The following is a 21,522-nucleotide window of genomic DNA, read 5'->3' as shown; positions in this document are numbered from 1 at the left end:
TGGTGCAGCATATTTTTCAATGGCTTTTTTCTCTTGTAAATAGCTAATCCTCAGATATATTTATTTATCTGTCAAATCTTAAACAGTTCTTGCTATATTATATCAATTAGGATATTAAAAGAGATTATATAATTTATATTGAGAGATTAACTATTTAGGATCCTATAACAATTTACTATTGTGATTATTGATTCACCACTAATATATATCCAACATAGCGAGGCGGGGCAGCTGCCAATTTTAATCATACATTCTTGCACTTTTGTCACTGTTTATTTTTGTTTTTAAATATTTCGCTACTGGTGGCTCATTGGCCATTTAGGGATCGTTTTAATATAAATCCAATAAAGTATTTATTTTTAAATATTACTCCAAGAGTGCCCCTCTTTATATTCCATGCTTTATTTCTTTTGCCAATTTCTAGGAGTTTGAAATGGATTCTGTAGGGGAAGGGGAGCCAGCGAAGGGCGAGGCAGAAGAGGAACGTCGGGAGAGGAAGAGGAGTCTCGCAGCCGCCTTGAGTATAGACCTGAGGGGGGCGAGGGGGAGGTCAGCGAGAAGGTTACAGCAGTCGATACGGCAAATGATGAGAGCATGAATGATGGCTTTGGTGGCATATTGGGATAGGAAGAGCTGGATGCGGGCGATATTACGGAGTTGGAAGCGATAGGATTGGGAGAGAGATTGAATGTGGGGAGTAAAAGAGAGGGAGGAGTCGAAGGTGACGCCCAGGCAGCAGAGTTGGGGAACAGATGAAATGGTGGTCTTGTTGACAGTGATAAGAGAGATCGAGATGGGATTAAAATCTAGAAGGGAGGAAGAGGATGAGCTCAGTTTTGGCAATGGTAATTTTGAGAAAACGTGCAGACATCTAAGATGATATGGCGGAAAGACAGTCATATACACAAGAGAAAAGGGAGGGGGGGGAGATCAGGAGAGGAGCGGAGTTGAATGTCATTGGCGTACAGGTGATATTGGAGACCGAAGGAGGCGATGAGATCACCCAAGGAGGTGGTGTACAGCAAAAAGTGTAGGGGGCCAAGAACCAAGCCCTGAGGAACTCCAACAGGGAGGGCGGCGGGGGGGGGGGGGGGTTTGAACCCAAAATGGATACAGAGAAGGAGTGGTTGGTGAAGTAAGAGGGTAAGAGGAGAACCAAGCGAGGACAGAGCCAGAGAGAGAGAAGGGTTTGCAACAGGAGGGGCTGGTCAATGGTGTCGAAGGCCGCGGAGAGGTCCACAAGGATGAGCAAGGTGAAGAGACCCTCAGATTTAGCTGAGAGAAGGTCGTTGTCACTAGCCGCCGCGGCTCCGGGCACCGCCACGACTCGCTCCTTCCTCTGGCCCAGCGTCACTTCTGGTTTGTCCCGGCTGTCGCCGAGGCAACCGTCGGGACGCTCTTTTGCTATAGCGCCGTGTCCCGGTATCCAGGGCAACCGGGCGCACGCGCATATAATCAATTAATCATCAGCCCCCCTGTGGCTGATGATTCCTGCTGTGCCCCAATGCTCCTATTGGTTGTTGCCAGTATATTAGGCAGAAAGGGCCAAGCCTCCCTGCCGGTTATAGTCCCTGCTTGCTAGTATACTTTTCCTGCTGTGTTATATCTGCTGACTTCTGTGTTCCCGTTACTGACCCCTGGCCTGGATTTTGACTTTGCTGATTTGACTGTGACCCTAACCCCCTTGCTTGGATATTGACGCTGCTAATTCTCCTGTGACCTCGACCCCTGGCTTGTATACTGACGTTGCCGATTTACTCGTCACCCAGAAACCCTTGCCTGGATTCCGGATTCCTCCTCTTTGTAAATACCTGCGCTATGATCTCAGGTTATCAACTCCTACTACTAGAGAACAAGACCTGGGGGCGTCCGAGTACGTGTGAGCGTGTCTAGCTCTACGGGAAAGGCGGCTGCTATAGGCGAAGACCTCTGAAGCGGTTCTAGAAGTTGATACCTGGGGCGTGAGCCGTAACATTATAACCAGCCCAAAGATAACAAAGACATGAGTTATCCATCCTGAATTTTGCTAGTCATGGAAACAAGTCCAGTTCAAGTATTGACGGGTCAAATCCAGACCTTGTCCCAAATGGTCCAAGAGCTGTCTCAACGGCTATCCGCTCAAGAGAATGCTTCAAGAACTTCACAGGCCGCCCATTCTTCTGCTCCAGAGCCGAAAATGAACTTGCCTGATCGTTTTTCAGGGGACCGCAGAATTTTCCGCAATTTCCAAGAAAGTTGCAAGCTTTACTTCAGACTAAAACCACTCTCGTCGGGCTCACCACAACAGAGAGTGGGGATAATTGTGTCTCTTCTGCAAGGGGATCCCCAATCATGGGCATTCAGCTTGGATCCTAACAGTCCTCAATTGCGGTCTGTTGACGCATTCTTTAAGGCACTGGGGTTGCTTTATGACGACCTGGATTGGGTAGCTTCAGCAGAGGCACAGCTTCGGTCTCTAAAACAAGGACGATGGACTGCTGAAGAATATTGCTCTGATTTCAGGCGTTGGTCCTCGGACAGTGAACGGAACGACCCGGCCCTCCGCAGCCAGTTCCGTTTGGGTCTTTTTCCAAACAGATTAAGGATTCTCTTGTTCAGTATCCTACAGCAGGATCCCTCAAAGTGCTTATGCAGCTCACTATTCGGGTTGACCGTAGATTCAAGGAAAGGAAAGCAGAGAAGGAAGGTTCTTCACCCTATTTCCCTGTTCTGTCTCAAGCCTCCTCCCGCAATCAGGTTGAGCCCATGCAACTGGGAACCTACCGGTTGTCTTCGGAAGAACGGACCCGGAGACGAGCACTAGGTCTCTGCTTATACTGTGGAGAAAAGGGACACCTGCTTCATACCAGTCCCATCAAGCCGGGAAAAGACCAGGCCAAGTGAACATGGAGAGAGTTCACTTGGGCCTACAGATTATCTCTCCGAAGGATTCCCTACTAATACCTGCCCAGCTGATGTACGGTGGACAAGTAATTACTGTTCCCGCATTTCTGGATAGTGGAGCCGCTTGAAACTTTTTAGACTTGACTCTTGCCCAGTCCCTGGGTTTCTCAGCTGTTCCTCTTGAAACCGTAATCGCTGTGTATGGGCTGGATGGGAATCGCCTGAACAGGGGTGAGATCCATCATCGCTCACCTCCTTTGCAGTTGAAGATAGGTGCCCTTCACTCCGAGACTATCTCGCTGTACCTAATTCATTGTCCCTTGGTACCTCTTATCCTGGGTTATCCTTGGCTGGCCTTCCATAATCCCAGTAACGACTGGACTAAAGGTGAGATAACCCAGAGGAGCTCTCTGTGCTCCTCCTCTTGTTTATCTTTTCCGCTCAGGGTTACTCATACCTGCCTAGAGCAGCTACCCTTTCCTTATTGGGAATTTCATGACGTTTTTTCCAAGAAGGAAGCAGACATTCTCCCTCCTCACCAGGAGTACGATTGTGCTATTGATCTTGTCCCAGGTTCCAAATCACCCAAGGGAAGATTATACGCCCTGTCTATTCCGGAGACACTAGCCATGGAATCGTAAGTAGAGTCTGCAGAAAGGCTTTATTAGGCCTTCCAAGTCACCTGCAGGAGCAGGCTTCTTCTTTGTGGCCAAGAAAGATGGCAGCCTGAGGCCCTGTATTGACTACAGGGGATTGAATAAGATAACTATAAAGAATACATACCCTTTGCCACTTATTTCGGTCATCTTTGATCAGCTTAAAGGAGCTAGGATCTACTCAAAGATTGATCTTCGTGGAGCATACAACTTGATTCGTATCCGTAAAGGCGACGAGTGGAAAACGGCGTTTAATACCCAAACAGGCCACTACGAATACCTCGTCATGCCTGTCGGCCTCAGTAACGCTCCAGCCATCTTTCAAGCCTTGATTAACGATGCCCTTCGTGAATTCCTGGGTTCCTTTGTAGTAGTCTACTTAGATAACATCCTGATCTACTCCCACTCACTAAAACATCGCAAGCATGTACAACAAGTTCTTCTGAAACTCCGCCATCACCACCTCTACGCTAATTTGGAAAAGTGCGAGTTCGAAGTTTCCAAAGATACATTTTTGTGGTATGTCATTTCCCCGGAAGGTTTCGCCATGGACCCCGAAAAGGTACAGGCCATTCTCGACTGGGTGCGACCCTCAAATCTTAAAGCTATACAAAGGTTCCTGGGGTTCGCTAACTATTATAGAAAATATATCAGTTCCTTTTCTACTCTTGTTGCTCCTATTACAGCCCTGACCCACAAGGGAGCCGACGCGAAAATCTGGTCTCCAGTTGCTATTCCTGCCTTCGAAGCCTTGAAACGTGCCTTTGTGTCAGCACCTGATCTGAGACATCCAAATCCAGACCTTCCATTCATCATCAAAGTGGATGCCTCAGATGTAGGTGTGGGAGCAGTGCTATCCCAAAAAGACCTGGAAGACCATCACCTTTACCCCTGTGCCTACTTATCCCGAAGATTTTCTTCCGCTGAGGAACATTACGATGTTGGCAATCGGGAGTTGTTGGCCGTTAAGTGGGCATTGGAAGAATGGCGCCACTGGCTTGAAGGTGCTAAACATGTAATCACAGTATACACCGACCACAAGAACTTGTCCTACATTGAATCAGCTAAAAGGTTAAATTCTAGACAAGCGCGGTGGTCACTCTTCTTCTCCCGTTTTTGCTTCATCATCCCCTACCGGCCTGGCTCAAAGAATATCAGGGCTGATGCCTTGTCTCGTAGTTTTATCTCTTCTCAAACTCTAGTCTCTGAGCCCTGTTTCATTGTTCCCGCTTCTTCTATTTTGATTGCCTTCACGCAGGAACTAGGTAAAACCCTTCAACAATTTCAACCACAGGCACCTCCTGAAACTCCAGCGGACAAATTCTTCGTACCTGTGCACCTCAGGAAGTCGGTCCACTCAAGAGTGTCATGACAATAAGACTTCTGGACATCCCGGTATTTCAAAGACCATTGAAATTATCTCCCGTGTTGTCTGGTGGCCATCATTTTCTGCGGATCTTAGAGAATATGTATCGTCCTGTGATCTGTGTTCCAAGAACAAGATTTCTCAAAATTCTCCTTCTGGGTTACTACTGCCGTTACCAGTCCCGGTCAGACCTTGGACCCACTTGTCCATGGATTTCATTGTCGATTTACCTCCATCTTCCGGGTGCAACACCATCTGGGTAACTGTGGATCGATTCAGTAAAATGGTCCATTTTATCCCTTTGACCAAATTACCCTCAGCACGCTCTCTGGCCGCCTTGTTTATTAAACATGTGTTTCGTTATCATGGTCTGCCGGAGGATATAGTGTCGGACCGGGGTTCAGAGTTTATTGCAGCTTTCTGGAGGGCCTTCTGCTCCCTCTTAGGTATCAGTCTCAGCCTATCGTCTGCCTACCATCCGCAGTCAAACGGGCAAACCGAAAGGGTGAACGAATCCCTGGAGCAATATCTTCAGTTGTATATATCCAAGAATCACGACAACTGGGCTGACCTTCTTCCATGGGCCAAATTTGCATACAACTCATGCCACACTTCTTCCCGGTACTCTCCCTTTTATTGTAACCTTGGGTACCATCCGAGAGTCAACTCATTGTCCTCTCTATCTACTGATAGACCACCCGGCTTAGGAAGATCTGGAAATCTGTACATCAGTCCTTACTCCGAGCTTCTTTTATGTCTAAAGTCTTTGCCGATCTACATCGTTTTGCCTGTTCTTTCAAGGTTGAAGATTCATTGTGGCTCTCTACTCGGAATATAAGACTCCGTCAACCTTGCAAAAAATTAGGACCCAAATTTATTGGTCCATTTACCATCTTAAAGCAAGTCAACCCAGTAGCTTTCAGACTGAAGCTTCCTGAATCTCTAAAAATTCCCAGTACGTTCCATTGCTCTTTGTTGAAACCTGCCCAGTCTTCCAAAAGATTCAAACCTCGACAGTCCTCTAGACCTAAGCCAGTTTTGGTGGATGGACATCAAGAATTTGTATTCGAGAAGATCCTTGATTCGAAGAAGGTTCAGGGTCAGTTTCACTACCTCGTCCATTGGAAGGGTTATGGCCCCGAAGAACATTCCTGGGTGCCACAAAGAAATTTACATTCAGACAAATTACTTGCCGATTTTTTAAAAAAATTACCTGGAAAACCTGGATGTCGGGGTTCCTTGACCCCTCCTCAAGGGGGGAGTACTGTCACGAGTTCTGGCGGCTCTGGGCACCGCCGCGACTCGCTCCTTCCTCTGACCCAGCGTCCTGGCCGTCGTCATGACGACCGTGACGGCACTTCCGGTTTGTCCCGGCGTCGCCATGGCAACGGTCGGGACGCTCTTTTGCTATAGCACTGCGTCCCGGCATCCAGGGCAGCCGAGCACGCTTGCATATAATCAATTCATCATCAGCCCCCTGTGGCTGATGATTCCTGCTGTGCCCCAATGCTCCTATTGGTTGTTGCCAGTATATTAGGCAGAGAGAGCCAAGCCTCCCTGCCGGTTATAGTCCCTGCTTGCTAGTTTACTTTTACTGCTGTGTTATATCTGCTGACCTCTGTGTTCCCATTACTGACCCCTGGCCTGGATTTTGACTTTGCTGATTTGACTGTGACCCTGACCACCTTGCTTGGATATTGACGCTGCTGATTCTCCTGTGACCTCGACCCCTGGCTTGTATACTGACGTTGCCGATTTACTCGTCACCCAGAAACCCTTGCCTGGATTCCGGATTCCTCCTCTTTGTAAATACCTGCGCTACGATCTCAGGTTATCAACTCCTACTACTAGAGAACAAGACCTGGGGGCATCCGAGTACCTGTGAGCGTGTCTAGCTCTACGGGAAAGGCGGCTGCTATAGGCGAAGACCTCTGAAGCGGTTCTAGGAGTTGATACCTGGGGCGTGAGCCGTAACAGTCATTAGTAACTTTGGCCAGGGCGGTTTCAGTGGAGTGGAGGGGTCGAAGCCGGATTGGAGAGGCCTGAAGCTGAGAGGTGTTATAATTACTCCTTCCTATAATATCCAACATTATTGTTGCTTTTTTATATATATATATATATATATATATATATATATATATATATATATATATCCTATTTAAAGTAGGTATAAACAGATCCTTTTATCTGCAGTTAAATGTCTCCATTCAATTTTGAACAGATCTGCAGTATAAACACTTCTTATCATCCAAGCATATAATCTCTGGTAAAAGCAGAGACTTCTAGATTTCTAGTTCTAGCTGGACACAAAATAGAACATGCTGAATTTACTTTTAAGGATCGGACTGGCCCACTAGAGTAACAGGTAAATTCAAGATGCCCACCCACCACCATGCATTTTGCTCTCTACAGGGAGGTGAGCCAGGGCCCTAGCCTGGTATTTTGGTGCTTCTTATTGACTGGCCTCTCCTCAGGGACAAGACGTCGTATTAAATGTCCTTCTGCTGTAGACAGGTATCAGCCCCCTGCCAATACTGACACAGCTCCCAGGGCATACCGCCAGCCAGGGCCAGGGGTTTAATTTGCTCCTCCTCTATGATAGTCTGGCAAGTTCCTACACTTCCCTGCAAAGGTTCATGCTGATGATCATTGTCATCAACAGGGGATATTTGCACCAGCTCTCAGGAACCCGACAGGCATATCTTCAGGAGCCATACATGAACACACTCTTACTGTATTCGGGCTGGGTGAGAGTACCCTTTCTCCCCTCCCGTTCTGCCTCTTCAGCCGTAAGGAGCCGTAAGTTTGAGATGCAAATAGTGGCACATTCAATTACTTAAGGCCCTATCATTGGCTTCCTCAGTGGACCCGACACTGGCTAGCAGGGACTAACCATCCAGCTAGACAGAAAATTAATATATGCAATTTCCTTTCCCCTGCCTATAGTCTATTTAGTAGTTACAACCCTGCACAGGCACACTGGTGTCTTCACAACAGTACATGGGCATGTACATGAAACTATGTTACGAAAGATAAACACTTCTGACAGTAAAAAAAGATAAATTCCTGGAAACTACTCCAAGAGGAGGGAGGAGCCAAATATTACAACTTGCTTTCTGTACGGTGAGCGGTATTATAAGTCTACAACCAGAAAATACAGGAAATAGGAACACATGCTTTCACTTTCAATGTGAAACTTAACACCAGTGCTAGATATATATGTTTTTTGTCTTGCAGAGTAGTTCTTCAGAACTGGAGATTAAGCAATTGCTTCAAGTAGGTAAACCCTAGAGATAGGACGAGATGGTGAGGACCGTGCGGGACGCCCTGGTAACTGCCCTCCATAATTTGGAGAAGAAAGGACTGAAGAAGTTCAAAAACAAGTTAAACGACTGGGAGATCAAAGACGGATATAGCAAGATACCAAGAGGCCAGCTAGAGGACACAGACCATGAGGACATTGCTGATCTTATCAGGAAATACTACACTGATTCCTATGGGATTGAGGTGACCTTGGCTGTTCTAGATGCTATAGATGAGAAGAAAGTGGCTGAGGACCTCCGAGCAGATCTAGTGAACGGTAAGAGAGCAGCCAACAAGACGTGTGAGACTAGTAAGAGCTGCACTATTCACTTCTGCAGATGTGACTGACTTATTAGTACAAGTTGTTTACTTAGAGATATATAAAACTTATGTAGAAGTAGAAAGGTAAATCTAGATAGAAATAATGGTAATTGTGTTAGCAGTACAGAGCTTATATTTTGTTTTTAGATATAGAAATATATTTTCTTCTTGGCGGTAAAGGATGTTTATTCTTGTAATAGTCACCCACAGCTGCAGCAGAGAGGAAGAAGTTAGAAAAGTCTGACTGTGCAGATCTGTGTTACAGATAACAGGAGGGTAATGTCAGACTCCAGCTTGCAGAAATAAAACTGTTTTACCAGGGCTGTGAAACTCCAGTGAGCTCTATAACACACTCACACAAGTCCTAACAAAATTGTTCAAGATACAAATGATGGTTACCTGGAAATACATGTGATTGTATAACACTCGGCTACATATCCATGTGCCACGCCTTTTCAGGATCACTCCATACAATGCTGAATAAGTTAAACAAAAGTGGAAAATATCAGGACACATCTAAGGGTTTAAGGATAAATCTTAGGATCGCTGAGTCCAGAGCATCTTACTGTATGCTTCTCGCTGTTATCATTTATTCCATGTGTTTCAATCACTGACATGATTAGAATGAAGTAAATATTGATGTTCTAAAGAACCTCAGGGGTAGCTTGTCTATAAAGTTTCCGACCATGTATAGAAGGCATGAGAATGAGATGCACGTATATTCCCTTTATATAAGAGGCCTATTATATAGCATCTCTAGCAGCATAGAGGGGCACAGGGCAGTACATCAGGGAGGTCGATTGGGATTTTGGGGAGCCAGGGGGTGAGGTGCGATTCTCTGCATTGGACCAATGATGACATGAATGAAGTGGGGGTCTCCTGGACATTCTGGGAGAGTAGACAAGCATGGGTACAGCATGTGTACAAATGTATGAAGCCAATCTATTTTTTGTCTGCTTTCCGATCACCAGGATAAACAATGACTTCTGAATGTAACAAATGTCTTGCCTCCACTAATCCTTACATTTCTCCCTTTTCAGTGGGTGGCTTTAAATTTGAAGTAAAGCCAAAAGGAACTGATCAAGGAGCGACCTTTAAAGGTAAGCATTGGAAGCGCAGGCTGCTTTTACTATGTGGAGATGACTAGTGCACATTAATAGGAAATGAAATACAGACTCAAAATATGTTATAAAGAGGATGTAAACATAAAAATGATAGAGTTATAAAATGGGTAAAGAGACAAAAACAAGAGATAATGATATAAATGGGAGAGGTACATGGGCGATAAGTTATATTTTTAATATGAGGAAGTTTGGGTAAATTATTATCCTAGGTTGAGGTTGATCTATGATTAAGATGTTTTGTTATTACAGTTGATCCTTTTCCTGTTCATGAACCCAGAAAGCACTTTGTGATAGAACACCGGGAAGCTCTCATAAGTCGGATGTCTCTGGTGTGTCCCGTTCTAGACGATCTTCTGGGGAAGAATCTTCTGACAGATGAACAATACGACACTATCCGCAGCAAACCAACTTCGCAGGAGAAAATGAGAGCGCTCTACAGCTGTGTCAGATCCTGGGGTGATACCGACAAGGACAAGCTCTACAAATCCCTGGAGAAACATAATTCTCCTCTCATCCAGGACCTAAAACAAAAAGCCTAAAAAGTGCCTAAAGCGTTCCAAGAGTAATAGTAATACTCATAACAGTTAAAGAGTTGTCCGACTGAGACCAGTATCCTGTATCTGCAGAGATGTTCGGAGTGTGTAATATCACAATGTACATTGGTGCCCTCTGCTTCATACATAAACATTATAGTCACTTCCTAATGACAATGTCCACAGCTGCAGTCATGCCCTTGACGTTTTTAAAATATTTAACATTTGATTTGCAAAAGAATTTCCTAATATGCAGAGATCTATATTCATATCTGCTCTGTAGGTTTTTTATCTTATTTTACATAATGATGGTCAGTAATTTTCTAAATTTGCACAAAAATGGAGGCCTTACTTTACAACACATTCCTCCTGAGTATTATTCCACATTGAAACGATCTAATGGCCTCTAACACACAACATATTCCACCTCTAAACTTTGTAATGAAATAAAGCTCATTAAAGGCTGGGATCTGATCGGAATATTTACCATGTCACATATATACCTCATAACCCACCAGATCCCATGTGAGATGTGCAGATAAGTTGGTAGCATGTTTTAAACTTAGTCCCAAATAAACAATCTGAAAATGCAAAAACAGCATAGGAAATATTTCTTTCATTATGGTTAAGTTTTCCAAGCCATGTGTACTAAAAATAAAATACATTTTGTGGAAAAATCATATTCTTAGTGGACTGTTTTAAATATGAATGTATCCAACTGTTGAAAACAACCAGTGGTGACAGTTGTACTCTTTCCATTTCATTGTTTTTTCTGATGATCCATTGCCCGGATTTAGCCTTTGCGCACTCAAATGATGTGATCTGCCACTGTCCTACTTGAATAATGTGATCTACCAATACGATACTGTGGAAACACCCCTTGCGGATAAATCAGTAGAGATGCTGTGTGAAACTCTTGATTGGATGGCATGTGCACCATCCAGAATTCCAACCAATCAGAGAACACACATTGTCTCTTCTGATTGGTCTAGTGTGCTGTCCCAGTAGTAGTTGTTATAATTCCCTGGGTGTTTGCAAAGATAGCACAATGAGTCAGTAGCTGGTGAACAATGTAATAATTTTTTATAGGACAAACACTAGTAGCAAAACAAAATAGAAGCCAAGAATGTAGAAAATAAACACCACTTAGTCCAGGTAATAGAAAACACAATCTGGGTGTGGCTGGGTGAAAGAAAACATTCTCTAAACTAATACTGGTTATGCAGCAACCAAGGACACTAACAACATGGATGATAAGACACTGGTAGGTAGCAGATAACTGCTGGGATAATGCAGACAGAGAAGCATTATGAGGAAAATGCAGGATTGGCGATAGTCAGTAGAGCCAGGGATGCACAGAAAACAGATACTGAAAACACAGTCAAAACACAGGGTAAAAACAACAACAATTAACGAACAGCCATGTGCAATGTGTGGGGCAGGTATAAAAAGCAATGGGGCAGGTTCAGGTGATGATCAGGAAGTGTTAACTCCTCAATATTCCACAAGAGCAGTACCTCTGGCAAGATAAAGGTACTGCCGAGGCGCATGTGTGTGTGTATATATACTTACACACACACACAAACACATACACATACACACACACAGGGTCTTAACAGTAGTGCACTGTGGAGTCAGAGGTGCAGAGGAGGGAGAGCAAAAGGGGGAAAAAAAGGAGAACTTAAGGGTGGGGAGCAAAACACTGGGGATGGGAAAAGAAACTTGGGTAATGCAAAGAGAGAACTGTATAACAAGACAAAAAGAATCTTGCAGGGAGAAGTAAAGCATTGAGGGTAAAAAAAAAAAAAAGAAAGATCTGGGTAAAGAAAAAAAGAACAGTGAGGGAGGAGAAGAAAGCTCTGGAGTAAGAAGATATACACTGATCTGCCACAACATTAAAACCACCTGCCTAAAATTGTGTAGGTCCCCTTCATGCCACCAAAACAGTTTTGACCCGTTAAGACATGGACTCCACAAGACCTCTGAAGGTGTCCTGTGGTATCTGGCACCAAGACTTTAGCAGCAGATCCTTTAAGTGCTAGAAGTTGCGAGGTGGGGCCTCCATAGCTCGGACTTGTATTTCCAGCACATCCCACAGATGCTCGATCAGATTGAGATCTGGGGAATTCAGAGGCCAAGTCAACATCTTCAACTCTTTGTCATGTTCCTCAAACCATTCCTGAACAATTTTTGCAGTGTGTCAGGGCGCATTTTCCTGCTGAAAGAGGTCACTGCCATCAGGGAATACCGCTGCCATGAAGGGGTAGACGATAAGTGTCAAAGTAACATCCACATGAATGCTAGGTTTCCCAGCAGAACATTGCCCAGGCTGCGCCGACTTGTCTTCTTCCCATAGTGCATCCTGGTGCCATCTCTTCTCCAGGTAAACAGTACACACTGAACTCGGCCATCCACATGTTAAAGAAAACATGACTCTTAAGAACAGGCCACCTTCTTCCATTGCTCCAAAGTTCAGTTCTGGCATCACACATGCCCATTGTAGGCGCTTTCGGCTTTGAACAGGGGGCAGCCTGGGCACTGTGCCATTCATTGTGTGTTCTGACACCTATCTATCATAGCCTGCATTCACTTTTTCAGCAATTTGTGCTACAATAGCTCTACTGTGGTAATGGACCAGGCTAACCATTGCACCTCATGAGCATCAATGAGCCTTTGGCGCCCATGACCCTATCGAAGGTTCACCGGTTGTCCTTCCTCAAACCACTGCATATCGGAAACAAGACCTGCCGTTTTGTAGATGTTTTGACCCAGTCGTCTAGGCATCACAATTTGGCTCATCAAAGTCGCTTAGATCCTTACACTTGCTCATTTTTCCTGCTTCCAACACATCAACTTCAAGAACGGACTGTTCACTTGCTGCCTAATATATCCCACCCCTTTACAGGTGCCATTGTAACGAGAAAATCAGTGGTTTTAATGGTATGGCTGATCGGTGTATAAGCTGTAGAAAAGACCAACCTGTGGTAGAAATATGAGCTAGGTGTGATAAGAACGAGTGGAGCACAAATTTAGACTTCGGGGTTTTTTTGCATTTTTTTTTTTTAAAATTAGTTGCCTACAGTTTTTGGCTCTCAACAGCTGTCATAGTTTGACCGTTATGTGCAGACTCTTGCTCTGAATTACTATTAGCACACAAAATAAAATGTGTGCTACTGTGCAGGTCTCCTTCCATATACTAAAAACAGATGATGTTTACCCAAATCACACAGAATGTGAAGAGACACTGGTAATGTCTAGTTGCTAATGAATATAACAATGCAGCAACTCTGACTGGCTGGATTGCTTTCATATTTGGCTATAAGCAATGACACGTGCATGGCTTAATTAATCAATGCTTGAGCAAAATGGCCAGTTCAGACAGGGCACATTAGTGCAGTCTGAGGATTACAACTACACAATCAGATGTTGTCATCATTTAATGAATTTACTGAATCCCAATGAAGAATTGATAACTGGGGATGTTTTGCCACAATACATGCTGTGATTTGTGTCCAATATAGTCTAAAATGACTGTCAAAATCAGAACGTATACAGGCACCTTGAAAATAGATCCTTAGGGGCATATTAAATTAGGGTTCCGGTCCGCGGTAACGCGCGTTACCGCGGAAAGTGCGCGTCATTGCCGGTATTACGGTACTGCAATAACGCAGATTTTTGTACGCAACCCTATGGGCTGCAAACGAAAATCCACGTTATTGCGGTAATGTGGATTGAGTTCACGGCCCGTTCCGACGCGATCCCGCGGACCGGAATTGTAATTGAATATGCCCCTTAGAATTACATCTAGCATACTTGAACAAGAGTAGAGAAACTTGTTGTTAATGCATATAGGAGTTGGAAATACAGAGAATTAATTTCAGCTTATACGACAAAGGGAATGATACCAGATAGAAATAAGAAAAGTTACTGAGATTTACACACACACACTCAGTTTATGTAATGTCCTGCATGAAAATATATATTCCTTGCATTGACAACAATGAAGGCCAAACACAGTAAAACATAGCTGCCATAGGCCTACACAGCACATGGCATTAGGGTGTGCACCCAGGGACATCTAGAGAGGGAAATTCTGTGCCATTGTGCCAATGTAGAGGAGTGTCTAAAACCACCTAGGGGGTTCTCTTCAACTTTCTTCTCAGGGAACATCACAATTCCCTCCCACACTGAGCAGAGTTGAAGTTTGGATCCCTAGAATGCAGGCTCATGTGCACTGCAATCTTGATACCCGTGACCTCTACCTTCAGATCAGATTTGCGGTGGATGGTTCCCCTTGGCCTGTCTCACTCACCAGAGCTGCAAGGTAGTGAGCCGAGCATTGGTACTGGAATGCTGGGTTGCAAGCTTAAAACAGCCAGATAATGGATTAGTCTAATCTGTAGGTCACAGGAATTGCCACAGGTAAGTAGGCATCAAAGCAGTATCTAGAAGCAGTCCTGATAAGGACAGTGACACACGCCAATTTGTAGTACTAGTGATCTTTCCAAAAGTTACCGATGGTATGATGCATTACATGGTAAACAGAGCCAGGGGGTAGCCCAGTCCGCTGATCCGACGAGGCACCGACATGTCTGATATCACATTAGATAATTTAACATCAGAATATAATCTAATTTAACCTCCAACACAGTTTAATTTTCGGACCAACCTGATTTCCTCCAATGTGCTGTCTATATTGTTAGGAGGCTTCCTGTCTCTCTAACAAACCATACACGCACCTAACGACCCCCTGACGAGCCTTCAGGCCAAAGTAGATGTTGGTCACTTTTGAAAAACAAAAGAAGAAATCCCTTGGTGCTAAATATAACAATGAGCGTGAGGACCACTGCAGGAGGGCGACCCGTGTCACTTTTGAGATGAAAAGAATTAACTTAATTTAGGATTTCCTTTCCTCTGTGTTAAACTAGGTACACACTACAGAAAAAGTAAATGATTAACGATATACTAACGACAGAATAAATTAAAAAAATCCCGATCAGCATACCGATTGACATGTACACACTATACATGATTATCATCATATCTCTGCTCTTATCTGTCAAAATTATCGGCTGCAAGGTGGTCCATAAAAGGCAAAAGTGACAGCTCAGGTCTTAATTCATTGAGAGACATTCAGCCCGGCAATTGTATTGGGCAGCCTGTCTTGACACAGCACTGTGCCAAGTGCAGAACTGTAAACTGGCCGTAAATTCAGGGCGACAGCTTTATCTCCGGCAGCTGAAGCTTAACCCCAGGAACGGACGCTGCTCTAATCTCCGCCCGTACCATTGATATCCGTCTCTTCTCTAAAGCAAAACCTTTGAGGATATTCTGCAATGCTGCATGCCCCTTTTTCTACCTGCTCTGTCTCTGACAGCTACTGGGGACAGCCGCAGACAGTTGACAAAAACCGTGGATCATGACGAGCAGCAGCAGGCAGACAAGGTGAATGAGACCTGTCACTTTCAGATCCATTATTGGCCTACAGTCGGGTGAATTCATACACACTGCAGGATTGGAAGGTGATTGGTCAGATAATATTAAACAGTACGACCAACCAAATGACACGATGATCGGCACTTTGGGGCGACTTTAGATCATTGTGTAAATATACACACTACACGATATCTGACCAAACAGTCGGATGTCGGCTGATTTGTCCAGTTATTGGACGAAAAACCTGTAGTGTGTACCCAGCTTTACCGTTTGGAACTGTGGGTTTGGGGTGCAATGGTTAAACATCATTTGCATATAATTTATAAACACGATCTCAGACTTCTATTGATTTAATACTGATAAAAGCTTCAGCATGTGCCGTAACTAGCAATGTGTAAAAGGTTCTAGAAAGGCCTTGATTAAATAAGCACTGCGAAATCACTTGGTTATATAAATGAATTTAGTCTTTTGACTGGTACAATAGAGATAAGAAGAATACATTTCTCTGCATCTGCGCTGAGAAGTACTCAGGCAACACCTGGCAAGATATGTTGGCACTGTCTCGACTCTGCCGTGTTTAGTAAAAGCATTTAAAGTAAAACGCACATGAAAGTATAAAACAACAAAATGGAGTTTTCGGCAGGCATTTTGTCACACACTCCATTCTTACACAAACACATTTCCTCCCCCATGGAAACAGTACATTCAGAATACACAAATATAACACAGTATCAAAATCCTAAGATAAATTGGCGCACTGTGCTAATAATTTAAATATATTTGTACAATAAGTTATTTATAAGTGATCCAGCCACAGGGAGTAAGATTTAAATTACAATAGGCTGCAGTGCAGACTTTCTTTCCCAGTTGCTAAAGGAGAACACCCAGCATACAGGAAGTGGGTGGGTCAATACATTTTCCAGCATATTTAAGAGCAAATATTTACTTTCACTATCCAAACGAGCATTCTATACTCAAAGCGAAGATCATTTTCAATTGTGCAGAAAATTCTAGAATGTGCGCTGCTCAAATAAAGAACTCATCTGAGATGGCTGGTAAGTGCAAACAGAAAAGCTACTTGGTTAAATGAAATATCCACCTTTGTAGTCTATTTTCCATTAATTTCTATACTCAATGAGGCTTATTTAGTTAGGAGCAAATCGAATTACTGGGTGCAAAATTTACATCATGAAAAACCATTTAGTGTTGCAGGGGAACATAAAAAAAATAACCTGTGTTAGAGGAAGGTGGGGTGACAGACTACATCCAACTCTAAAATGTAGTACAAAGATAATGCTGGCTAATATAAATGTGCAGCAAGCAGTATTATCCCTGCATGGAAATGAAAAAGGTTTGCATTTGCACCACTTGCAGTGCAATATGGTTTTGGTGCATGCAAGATTACACCCAGAAAAAGATAGCATCTAACTCTGTATCAGTCCTTGCCAAACCTGTTTCTCTGCACTTGTTCATCATCACCACCACCACCATTTATTTATTCCTACCCAATGTGCTTGTATTAGTGCTGGTAGCTAGGCAGATCTATGTTGGATTTTCATGACAATGGAATTGGACTATGTATTTATGATTGGTTTTACTATAGGAAATAGTATTGTAGTGCTATAATACTCTCTCCACACTAAGGCAGTGGGTGACTATAAATGATGTGTGACCAGTTATTTGGTGCCTGGGAAGTAGGTAAAATGGTTCTTAAGACACAGTGCTGGAATCAGGAGAGGGTAGGCATCAGATTACAGCCATACTTACCCCTGTATGATAAGTAAAAATATTTAGCTCCCTTGTAAGTTCCATCAAACATAAATAAAAAAAATAAAAAAATAGGAACTGTAAGGCAGAATGAATTTATGAAGCAGTGTAAAGTGTAAGAAATAAAGTTTCCCCTTAATTTTGCAGCAGGCGAGCACTTTGTGGATAAGAATCGTCTTGATTTGATAGCTAGGGTGGCACTGATAGCTCCTATCCTGGATGAACTTTTGCAGCAGAAACTGCTGACATATGAACAGAATGACACTGTTTGCAGCAAACAAAGTCCACAGGAAAAGATGAGAGAGCTCTACCGTTACGTCACGCCCTGGGGCAACAGTGACAAGGACAAATTATATCAAGCTCTAAAAAAACATAATGGTCCTATGATCAAATACCTGGAAGATACCAGTAATGCTTCACCTTGTACCCGAGATATTTGAAGAGTCATAACAGTAGTGCTTTCTGCTACACAAGTCAACGTTTCCAGTAACAATGTCCCGGTTTTAACTTCTTTTAATAACTGTCCATATGGACTAATAATAACATTTCAACTGACATTATTTCTCAATGTCTACTTCAATATGTATTTGTGCCTTTTCAAATTCACTATATATATGCATGTACGGTATATGTTTATTTATATGTTGTATACAGTACCTTACGGTTTAAGGGAAAATACATATCGGGAGCAACAAAGGCATTGACGGTATATAGTCCTGACCCTGTCCTCAGATCACAGATGGACAGGATCAGGACCTTTGTCTGCTAACAAATACCTCATTGCACATTAGATCCAAGTTAACCAATGTTACCTACATATCATTTCTCCCAGAATGTTAATAACAATATCAAACAATTTACAAAGCAATGCAGGAAATATATCATGTATTCTGCATATATTACAACATATTAAACAGAAGTGTATTTGGAAACTGTTACACACCACGTTACAACACAGCTTATGTCTGGGGGGTTTCAAACCCAAAAATAAATTCATTCTCTGCAGGTCTTTGTTGATAATCTATCTGCATTGTAAGGTGAGTTAAACTGGCCAAACACAAGGTGATCTGGCTACTCCGTCCAACTACCGTATCTCTGGTAGATTTGTTCATACACAAACATATGCTCCGGCTACACAGCTGCATCAGACATTGTATCATGAAAGTTATAAATAGACCCCACATGCCATTCAAAACCTGTACTCAACCAAAAATACCCTTCAACTTCCTCACAATACCCATACTCCTATATGCTCTTTAGCACCCCAAAGAGCCTCAGTTCTCAACACGCCTCAACTTCCCCACTATGGTATTTAATAAGAGCTGATCAGTGGGGGCCTCGATGAGACATCAAACAGAGAATAAGAGTTGTGGCCAACAGGGCACAAAGCAGTGAAATGGACTGTTGAGTTACAAATCAGGAAAGACCTGGGGGCCACCTGTCATCTGCAATGAGAGATTTGACTTAAGCTAGGTACACACTACAGAAATTTCAACCAACTTTTTATGCCGAGCGATTTCACATGCCATCGATGTTCCGATCGCTCGGTCCATGGACTGCATACACACTAGCCTTGTTTAGGATAATAAAGGGAAGAGCGGACGTCCCTTTAGCGACTTTTTACAGCCATGTTGTCGTGAGCAATGACTGTAATTTCGTACACACTGTTGTGGATCGGTCGGAAGTTTATACACACTACACAGCGGAAACGAGATTGGAATGAAAATATTAAACGGTGCGACCAACCAAATGAGACGACAATCGTCCATTTGGGCAGACTTTCGACCATTGTGTCACTGCACACACTGACCCGACTTTTGAATGAGCGGTCGTATGTCGGCTGATTTAGCCGATTATTGGACAAAAACCGTGTAGTGTGTACCCAGCTTTAGACAGCATGCTGCCTATTATAAGGTCACACAGAATGTGACAATCTGGAAAATCCTCAGTAGAATGTAGCATAAAATGATGGCGCTTTACAAAGGATAATAATGGGGTTTGCAGCGTTAAACGTACACTTGTAGTGTTAAGCTTGAAAGTCTTCCCATACACAACAATAATAATAAGGGCCAGTTCCATCGAAAGATATGGACCTGTTCCTGCTCGCAACATTGAACCCACCCAACAAATTTCTTCCAAGCCATATTATTGCTGCACCAATCACCAAATTTGGCAACTAATTTGAATTACATAAGTATCTGAGCAACATGGGCTCTGGCTATGGAGCTGGAAAACTTTCAGGAAAGGGGCTTTGCATACGACATACACTGTATTCACATAGCTGCCATATTATCCAGCCCTAAGACTGACATATATACTGCTGAAAAACTCCATTTTATACCACGGAGTCACGTGACGTCAGCCCTCACATTTGGCGGGCTTTTTAAGCGGCTTCATCCCCTCAGCGGGCACCGCCGCCATTTTGTGAGATGCAGCGTCAGTCGCGGTTAAAGCGGGAGCTGCTGCTCCTGAGCACCGAGCCGCCCTCCGGGGCCAGCTGCTGGCAGCTAGGCGATAGAATAGACGAGCTGCGGGCACAGGTGGTGGGCGGCCAGGGATCCCCGTACGAGGGCGGCGTGTTCAGCCTGGAGATCGTGGTCCCGGAGAGATACCCCTTCGAACCCCCCCGGGTGCAGTTCCTGACCCCGATCTACCACCCCAACATCGACTCAGCCGGCAGGATCTGCCTGGACATCCTGAAACCGCCGCCGAAGGGCGCCTGGAGACCGGCCCTCAACCTGTCCTCCGTGCTCACGTCCATCCAGCTGCTGATGAACGAGCCCAACCCCGAGGACCCCCTCATGGCGGACATCGCCAGGGAGTACAAGTACAACAGGGCGGCGTACACAGCCCACGCCAAGAGCTGGACCGAGAAACACGCCGTGCCCCGGGCTCTGAGCGCGAACAGCGGGCACAGCCCGGCACCGGGGGCAGCACACAAGCGGCAGGGCCCGGAGGCGGCGGAGCCCGCCAAGAAATCCTGTCAGGGACTCTGATCCCGGTCATGTGATCTGTGGCCGTTGGAGTGATGCGGGGATCGTGACGTCACGGGGCTTTGGTGTTGTTCTTCTGGCGCCCGGCAGGTGGCGGTGTTGCAGTGACGTCACTACACCCACTGGACATGTAATATATATAATAAATCGGTTATTTCTATTTCCTGTACTGCCAAGTCTGATATTTCAGTATTTAATTATGGATCTAGTGTGCCTGTGGTGGAGACTGGCAGGTATTTTATTTGTTATGCTGCAGAGGGGGGCTGCACTAGGATTTATGGAAGGAAAGGGCTGTGCTAAGTAGAGAGCTGATCTGTAGTTATGCAAGTAGGAAATAACATGTCAGTAAGGTCTATGGAGTAACCTGTCAGTAGGTAATGACATAGGAGCAAGGGTATATAGAGTAGCATGTTGGTAAGGTTATGGAGTAATGTCACTAGCATGGTGGTCCCCAATGTTTCTCAGTTTGAGGCACCCTTTCCGACTCTCCAACTCCAGTGGGTCTTCTGGATGTGATTGCATCGCAGGGACTAGTCCAGAACAACGCAAAAATAATGCATAGTGCTACCCAAATGTTCCCCTTGCAGAAGAAAAACCCCTTTTTGTGAGACATACTACTATGGTTTTTATGTATTTATATTAAAATACAATATTTATTAAACACCCCATTCAAATTCTTCTACCAATTCCCCACCCCTATGGAAAAAAAAATCAACCACCCTGGACTGAACAAGGATCTTACTGCAACTTTCATGAAACAACCTGTTGAATATGCTAAAATACACATACAGCTTCAATAATTAATGGTAACAACCCTTCTAGCAACGTATTTGCTAAACAGTATACTCATTATCCATACAAAATAACAGCTTCTTGCAAACTAGGCAATTCAGCAGCAACACTAAGTGATAGAAACATGATTTGCAGATGTGCGTTATCAGGTTTGTTTGTTTTTTTTAATTGCCTTCATCGTGACTATTGTATGACTTATTTTTTTTAAATATCCAGATTACGTAGAACCCTGAGCCTGTAGGTGCAGCTGTCCTGCCTGTACACCTATGCAGGAATTGCTCCAAAAACGTGAATCATGCCGTCGGGCCCAAAGGACCAGCTGCCCAGAGACATTTTTCTGACTTTTTT

At 44.0% G+C, this 21,522-nt stretch overlaps 2 protein-coding genes across 2 annotated transcripts; both read left to right on the top strand.

Annotated features, from left to right (window-relative positions):
• The first annotated feature begins 7,894 nt into the window (after positions 1–7,894).
• LOC142097228 (apoptosis-associated speck-like protein containing a CARD) lies at positions 7,895–10,866 on the top strand. Its single transcript, XM_075178893.1, has 4 exons — positions 7,895–8,028; positions 8,143–8,485; positions 9,570–9,629; positions 9,903–10,866. The coding sequence occupies exons 2-4, from the start codon at positions 8,209–8,211 to the stop codon at positions 10,190–10,192; spliced, it is 627 nt and encodes a 208-aa protein (XP_075034994.1). The 5' UTR covers positions 7,895–8,028; positions 8,143–8,208; the 3' UTR covers positions 10,193–10,866.
• An 8,881-nt stretch (positions 10,867–19,747) lies between these two features.
• LOC142097229 (ubiquitin-conjugating enzyme E2 T-like) lies at positions 19,748–20,544 on the top strand. The gene has a single exon (XM_075178894.1). It carries the CDS (start codon positions 19,819–19,821, stop codon positions 20,383–20,385), a length of 567 nt encoding a protein of 188 aa, XP_075034995.1. The 5' UTR covers positions 19,748–19,818; the 3' UTR covers positions 20,386–20,544.
• Positions 20,545–21,522: the final 978 nt, after the last annotated feature.

Source organism: Mixophyes fleayi, chromosome 7 (assembly GCF_038048845.1).
Source record: "Mixophyes fleayi isolate aMixFle1 chromosome 7, aMixFle1.hap1, whole genome shotgun sequence".
NCBI classification, from domain to species: Eukaryota; Metazoa; Chordata; class Amphibia; order Anura; family Limnodynastidae; genus Mixophyes; species Mixophyes fleayi.
Note: the sequence above shows the minus strand (reverse complement) of the source record. Positions and strands in the feature narration are given on the sequence as shown.